Below are 7,939 nucleotides of genomic sequence, written 5' to 3'. Positions count from 1 at the left end.
TTTCTGACCTCATGGATGAGTCGTCGCTGTTCTCTTGGGGTAATTCCTGGGAAGGTTCACTCCTGGGAAGGCTCACCACTGTTCCATGTTTTCTACATTTGTGGATAATGGCTCTCACCATCATTCGCTGGAGTCTTAATGCTTTAGAAATGGCTTTGTAACCCTTTCCAGGCTGATACTGTAGATGTCAATTACTTTAATTCTCATCTGTTCTTGAATTTCTTTGAATTGTGGCATGTTGTTGCAGCTATTTGTGCTTTTTTTTTTTACTTAATAAATAAAATTACCATTTAAAAAATACATTTAGTATTTAGTAGTTATCTTTGCCTGATATTTATGTTTGTTTGATGATCTTAAGTGGGGAAACTGCAAAAAAATAATTTGAGAAGGGCGCAAATACTTTTTCACAACACTGTACATGCAAATACAACACATGGTTGACGAACAATTTCTTGAGATGTACTGTAACATCTTATCAATACACTATTGGCTAACTTAGTAAAACAAAAAACTAAATTAAGTCTTTCAGTATCCAAATATGAGCATCATTTAAAGTTCTATTTAATACTGTTTTAAGCACAGCACCAATTAAATAATCAATATGGTAAACAGGAATAATTTTACTATTTTAAGAGTCACAAGAATTAACATTACATTTAATTGAGCTTTTTGCCCTTTCATGAAGGGAACAAAATATTTATTGAAATGCTGCTTGTTGCAGCATTTTAGGTTTCTTTTTTCTATTTTAAACATGACCAAGTTTTGATGATTGGTCGCTAGAGTGATTTGTGTTAGAGAGAAGGAAGGATTTCTGCTCAATGATAGAGCAATAAGTAGTGAGACATGACATTTATTATTCACTCGGATAGTATACTGTACACGATAATAGCAGCAACCAAATTTGACGAGAAGATCGGGACCCTGTCAGACACTTTGGAATAAAAAAAAATGGCCAAGTGTAACCTTTGGACTGATCACCACTAAATCACAGAATTAGATAAGAATTTTGGTAATTCAATGTCACCTTTTAGCAAACATACAGATTAAAAAGAATGACGTATATATTTTATATTTTACTTTAGTTTTTCAGCATCAACTCAAGATCTGTTCAAGGCAGTGTAATGTCACTGAATAGGAAAGTGATGTGGGAGAAGTAAAACTCCGGGCTCGTCTGTGAAGAACTAATGTTAAATAAGACTTTACAGTATTCTGTGAGTTTACACAAATTTTCAATTGAAACAGTCACACAAGTAACAAAGAAAACTCTCCATTAATCAGTGTTACATTTCTTTTGTAATCAACAAACTTAATGCAAAAGTATCCAGTACCGTGAAAAATTCATGTACACTGGACCCCCGCTATTCGTGGGAGATATGGACGGGGCGAATAGCAAATATCAGCAGATAATTGATGCCCATTATAATTGCACTGAAAAAATAAAATAAAATTTAACCACAAACAAAATCTTGAATAAGAGAGGATATACCGCCAATAAGTGTTTTCCATGAAAAATGGGGGTTGGGCCCTCAGCCCCACCCCACAAAAAATGCAAAAAAGAAATCCATGAATATGTGGATCTGCTGTATTATACAGCAGTTGTGAGCAGCCATACATGCAGTCAGTGCATGTCAGAAATATAAACAGATAATTCTCTATGCATGTAAACAGTGTTTGACTTGTAGCAATAATACCACTGAAAGTATAAGTCTACAGTTACTGATCAACTGGCTGGAAAAAGTCCTTGTGGATCATTTAGAATCATCAATATCTTTAATAACTGGTTCTCTGTTGAGGTAGGTGGCCCAGTAAACAAGATTAAAGCTCCCAAATAGTACAGGAAACATGATGCGGGAAATGCGGTCAATCTTGCTGACACTGTTGAATGTTTTCTTGCTATGTTCAAGTTTCTTCTCTGAGGAGGCCTTGTTAGGATCACTGATTGCACACTTGGAAATTGTGGGTAACGTTGAGTCTTTAATTATATTAGGAGCATAGTTAGCCACAGCCACTGCATAGGCATTGTTCTTCTTCATCACAGAGGATTCTTTTTTCTGCAGGGAAAATGCCATTGGATTAGACAATGGTGTAGTAAATATAGCATTAGTGCTTAGTTCTGTGGAAAAGTATATTCATAATTGTTCACAACATCTGGTAAACTTGGTGGAAATGTGGAGGAGCATATGATACGATGTTGACCACACAAAACAGGTTAGGTTCTTACTAAATCTGCAAATAGATTTGGCAAATTACACCAAATTTAAACAAGGTGTTGATTATTTTGTCTGTAATTTGACACCCTGTTCAGTTGTACCAGGTTGTTCTGGTTAATACAGGTTGAATGCAATCCGTTTCGAGATGCATCAACATTTTTTCCCATACGAAATAATGTAAACAGAAATACTCCATATCAGTTCCCATCATTAAGTGCCTGAAAAGTTATTTTCGTGTTTCTAAATACATTAAATATTTTGGAAGACTGAGAAGATTTTGAATTGTTAAGATTTAGGCCTCTGTTTTCATCACTAGCGCAAATCCGGTGCGGCACGTGAGGTAACTCTGAGTGGGCGGGTTAGACTGGGTACCGTAATTTCTCGTGTATAATGCGCACCACCAAAGTTGACCTCAAAATTCTGGAAAACCCTTATACCTATGTATAATGCATTTTTACAATGCATGATTTTGCTTCTACCCATATGATCAAAACATGAAGTATTATCTGTATTTTGTTAGTTTTTTTTCAAGTAATTATTCTGAAGTTAAGCACTTTATTTGAACACGTAATCCTTTGTTTTTAATTTAGTTGCTCTTATTTTGAAATTCACAGCCCAACTTTGATTTAGTAAATTGGAAAACACACAGTTGTACTCATATGTTTGATTACCCAGGCAGAATTTGTAAGATGGGTACAATTCTTAAAAGAAAACATGAAGGACCAGGCGAAACACATTTCGTTTAATTTTAATGGGATACAAATTAAACGGTCAAGCATTTCAGAAAAGCATTATCATTAAACAAAACATAACCATAAATAAATTAATGATGGTTCTTGTTCATTCATCAGTTAAAAAATAAAATTCACAAATTCTGCCAGGGTATGTAAACTTATGAGCATAACTGTACACATATGCAGTAATACGTACCCCCTGTCATATTTGAATGAACGTGTAGGCTACACCTTTTTTATAACCACTAGGTGGCGGTGGCATTTTGGAATGAAAGTGTACAGCTTTTTCATAACCACGAGATGGTGTCACACATTTATAAAATGTGAAAGTTTTTTTTTCATTGCCCCCTATATCTATGTATAATGCGCACTATTGACTTTTGACAATTTTTTTGGGGGAAAAAATGTGCATTATACACGGGAAATTACAGTATTTGTAATCTTGCAGACGCACGCAGCCATCCTATTTAACAAAAGGGAATGTCTGTGCTGGTGGGCGTAAACAGCCAACTTTATTTTCTGCCAATCAAAGCGGCTTATTTCATTCATTCCTTTTAAGTGAGGTGCAATGATCTGTGCGTGACTGGAGCACTTGGCCGATGTGGCAGGAGACAACATGATTTAATACATACAGTATGAGCTGGTGATAATCGTAGGCAACTTAAATATGTCCGTCTGTGGACCCCATTAATCCATCTCAACCCATGCACGATTGTTCGCACAAAAGCTGCATTAACCCTTTTTTTTTTTTTTAAATAGTGGCCGTCAAGAGGAAAATGCTTAAAGTCCATCCATCCATTTTCTGAGCCGCTTCTCCTCACTAGGGTCGCGGGCGTGCTGGAGCCTATCCCAGCTATCATCGGGCAGGAGGCGGGGTACACCCTAAACTGGTTGCCAGCCAATCGTAGGGCACATACAAACAAAATACATTCGCACTCACATTCACACCTACGGGGAATTTAGAATCCCCAATTAATGCATGTTTTTGGGATGTGGGAGGAAACCGGAGTGCCCGGAGAAAACCCACGCAGGCACGGGGAGAACATGCAAACTCCACACAGGCGGGACCGGGGATTGAACCCCGCTCCTCAGAACTGTGAGGCTGACACTCTAACCAGTCAGCCACCGTGCCACCGCTTAAAGTCCATAAAGTAAATTATATTGGGCCGATAGTTCTAATATTTTCAGAGGTTGAAGTGGGCGTGCTTAGAGATGTTTACATAAATTTTGTGATGATTGATGACAGTTTTGGGACATTAAGCTATGTTAAGGTTTTTCTCTATAATGGCCGTCTGTGGCTAAACGTCCATAAAATCCCAGATTTTGGGCCAATCATTCTAATATTTTTAGAGGGCGAAATCAGCGTAGGTCGGGGGGGGGGGGGGGGGGGGGGGCGGTGTCAAACTACGGCCCGTGGGGCATTGATCATTTCAATCCGATCTGCCGAAGAGTGGTACAGAATCTCCCAAATCAGATCAAAATCATGACAACATTCATTTGACCTTGTCCTGTAATGCCGAGTGGTTCCACCAGGTTGTGCTGTAATGCCCAGTGGTTCCACCAGGTTGTCCTGTAATGCCAGTGGTTCCACCAGGTAGCACAGTTGGTACAGTGTGATACATTGACTTGACTTTGGCTGTTCTGTTTTTACTTTGCTAGTGCTCTGAACCCTTCTTCAACCATGAGTGGGCCAAAGAAATGAAAAGTCGACAGTGAGTGCTCAGTTTTTAATATAGAATGGACTCCTAAATACTTTTTCACTAAAGTCCGGTCAAAGGCTGTATGTCTAATTTGTTTAGAAAGCATTGCGGTTTTAAAGGAATATAACATCTACCAAGCATGCTGATAATGATAACAGCCAATCAACACAGGAACTGATAGCTACGGCTCAGCGGTTAAATCCTACAGATCCTAGCTGAGTGATGAACACCTCAGATGTGTTCTGAGAATTACCACAAAAAAACCAACAGCAGACTTTGATGCACTGTTTCCAATAAAAGTAAATCTAAGCATTAACACTACAATGCCTATTTTGTTAGTTTATTTTCTATATGTAAGCATCTGGCCCTGGCTCTGCCCGCCTGTCAAATTTTAAAAGTTAATGTGGCCCCTGAGCCAAAAAGTTTGTCCACCCCTGGCATAGGTATCCACATAAATTGTGGTGACTATTGAGCGTAGTTTTATCGCATTAAGTGACGTTAAGCTTTTTTAGACTAATCTTTTTTAGACTAATCTTTTTTAGACTAATCTTTTTTACGTTGAGTGTTTCAGACGGTGTCCCCTCAGCGATCCGTGTGTGACTGGCACATTTAACTTTAACGGTATAACCTTATTAAAAACAGAATGAGCTGGTGAAAAATCGCTGGCAACTTAGGTTCGCAGACCTCATTGATCGACGTACATCTCCTCGAACGAGCGTTTGTTTGTATACCCTCACCCCCAACTCCCATAGCGGCATTAGGCCAGTACGTGGATTTACAAAACATAATGATGATAATAATGATAATGTATTCAATGAATTGATTTCTACAATGATTAGGAAGAGGTTTGGATGGCCACTGTTGAAATAAATCTGTCATTCACCACAAATGTCTGAGAACCTCGCGTGTCAATCTGCCTGCATGTTCCCCGATCAGATCCACCAAAACCTCATTTGAACCCCTACGCAAGAACTTAGATGTGGTATGAGCAAGCATAATATTAGACAGACTTTCTGTGCACCAAGCTCTCAGTCCGAAAAGCAACCTCCAAGGGCACACCCTCGCTGGGCTGACACTACCCACTTTGGCGCAGAGGGGTCTACCAATGGGCAGCGAGTCTTGCGCTTGCACAAAAATGAAGACGCATCACTGAAAATAGAGCTCTGTCACCAAATCATCACATGCTCCGGGCAGAAGCCAAAGGATACATCCTCGCTGCTCCGACACGCCTTTGGCGCAGACCCATCTGCCAAACAGGCAAACGCATGCAGCGAGCCTTGTGCTGGCACGAATATCAAGATGCGCACCATTTGTGCTCCAGCACACATTGTGCAGTCTACGAAAATAGAGTACATAGCGTTTAACTCTTTTTCACTCAGTTATCTCAGTTTTCATTTGTCTGGATTTTTTGGCCCGGGCTAAAAACTAGCCCAATGATGTAAGTGGGCTGCAACGTGTTAGTCGGCCCTCCACCACTATATAAGGACCGTGCGCTGTTTGTTCATCTGTGTCTAACCTTGTCCGATTTCTATCACTACAGTGTGCAGTTAGCCATCAAGTTATGCCTATAAACCCAAGAAATGCATCTTCTCTTAAGTGTTAGCTCATGAGTGGAGCACGGAGCGAGCCGATGGCGATTTGAACGGCTCCACTGTGAATTGGCCTGCTGCTAGTGGCTAGTAGCACTCCTAGCCGCTAGTGGGCTCGCGGACCGGCGTTGGATCTGTCCAATGCTCAACAGCCTTGCTCCATGTGGCGCACGTAGATCCACACAACGGAAACCCTTAAGGATCTCGCGCAACGGGGGGCGCCCAACATGTCAGAGTCTCGCTCTGTGTTGTGTGTGGGTCCCCACATAACGACGACACTTAAGCGAAAATTAACTTTTTATTGAACACAGAGGAAAACGTTCCTCAGCCAGTAGTTGCCTACAGACACTTGAGCACATAGCGTGCGAACGAAGGTATTTCCTTGAGAGGTTAAGGAATCATCTCCAGTGCCTTCAGTAGACACATCCACACAATCCTACAGCTGGAGGGCAGGTTATATTTTTCATGATTTTGGAGCCTTATTTTAAATAGTTGCTGATTATTTTATTCATTCAAATTTTGCTGGCTTGGGAAACGACACTTCTCTGTGTTGTGTGAAATTTAAAAGACACTTTTTGGTTCCTTTACAGGTACTGTAAATATATTCCACTATAATTAATTTCTAACTGTAATACAAAGAAATTAATTCCCATATGTTAAAATAAAAACAATAGTTTTATCTCCAGTTGGATGTGGATGCAGTGTGGAAAATGCAGAGGAATATTACTGTTTGTGCTTCTGAGAGGGTGTCTTCATATTAAGAATATGCAACAATATTTTGTAGTGTACATTCTGTTCTTCCACTTGCAGACAGGATTGTGCAACACATTTTATTTCTGTTTCTATGGTATCATCTTACTTTTACTGTTTTCCATCACTGTGGTGGCATGACCCCCACAAAAAGCCAAGCCAAAGAAAGAGCAAAACATTCTTTAACCCTAACCCTAAGTTAATTGTTAAAATGCAACACTTAACTAAGGTCCTTGACCTTTTGTGCTTTATTTTCAAAAACAGACAGTATGGTGGATGAGTCTATCTCACAGTTTTGTGGTTAGGGGTTTTAATCTGTGCTCTGGCCTTCCAGTGTGGAGTTTATGTTATGTTCCCCCCATGCATGTATGGGTTTTCTCCTGGTAACCCTGCTTTCCTCCAAAATTACTAAAACATGGATGTTAGGTCCCAAAAACATGCATTAATTGGAGACTCTAAATTGCCCGTAGGCATGACTGTGAGTGCGAATGGTTGTTAGTTTCTATGTGCCCTGCGATTGGCTGGCAACCAGTTCAGGGTGTACCCCGCCTCCTGCCCGATGACAGCTGGGATAGGCTCCAGCACGCCCGCGACCCTAGTGAGGAGAAGCGGCTCAGAAAATGGATGGATGGATGGATGGATGTTAGGTTCGCCACTGTTCGAATGTTTTCTCCATTTGTGGATAATGGCCTCACCGTGGTTCGCTGAAGTCTTAAAGCTTTAGAAATGGCTTTGTAACTCTTTCTAGACAGACAGATGTCAATTATTTAATTTCTCATCTTTTCTAGAATTTATTTGGATCATGGCTGTTTGTTGCAGCTACATAAAATCTTTTGGCTGATTTTATTTTGTCAGACAGTCCAAAGTCAGCTGGCAAAGGCTCCAGATCACCTGCGACCCGAATGAGAGTAAGCGGTACAGAAAATGGATGGATTTTTGGGGCCCCCTATTTTGGC

The 7,939-nt window shown here is 40.2% G+C and overlaps 1 protein-coding gene across 1 annotated transcript in view; it reads right to left on the bottom strand.

The window, feature by feature from the left end:
• Positions 1-880: 880 nt before the first annotated feature.
• gabra2a (gamma-aminobutyric acid type A receptor subunit alpha2a) overlaps positions 881-7,939 on the bottom strand; it is an 80,662-nt gene continuing 73,603 nt past the window's right edge. The window contains exon 10 of the mRNA XM_061795807.1: positions 881-2,051. Coding sequence (XP_061651791.1) covers positions 1,749-2,051 — 303 coding nt within the window. The 3' untranslated portion in view covers positions 881-1,748. The remainder of the gene's footprint in view (positions 2,052-7,939) is intronic.

This window comes from Phyllopteryx taeniolatus, chromosome 13 (genome assembly GCF_024500385.1).
Source record: "Phyllopteryx taeniolatus isolate TA_2022b chromosome 13, UOR_Ptae_1.2, whole genome shotgun sequence".
NCBI classification, from domain to species: Eukaryota; Metazoa; Chordata; class Actinopteri; order Syngnathiformes; family Syngnathidae; genus Phyllopteryx; species Phyllopteryx taeniolatus.
Note: the sequence above shows the minus strand (reverse complement) of the source record. Positions and strands in the feature narration are given on the sequence as shown.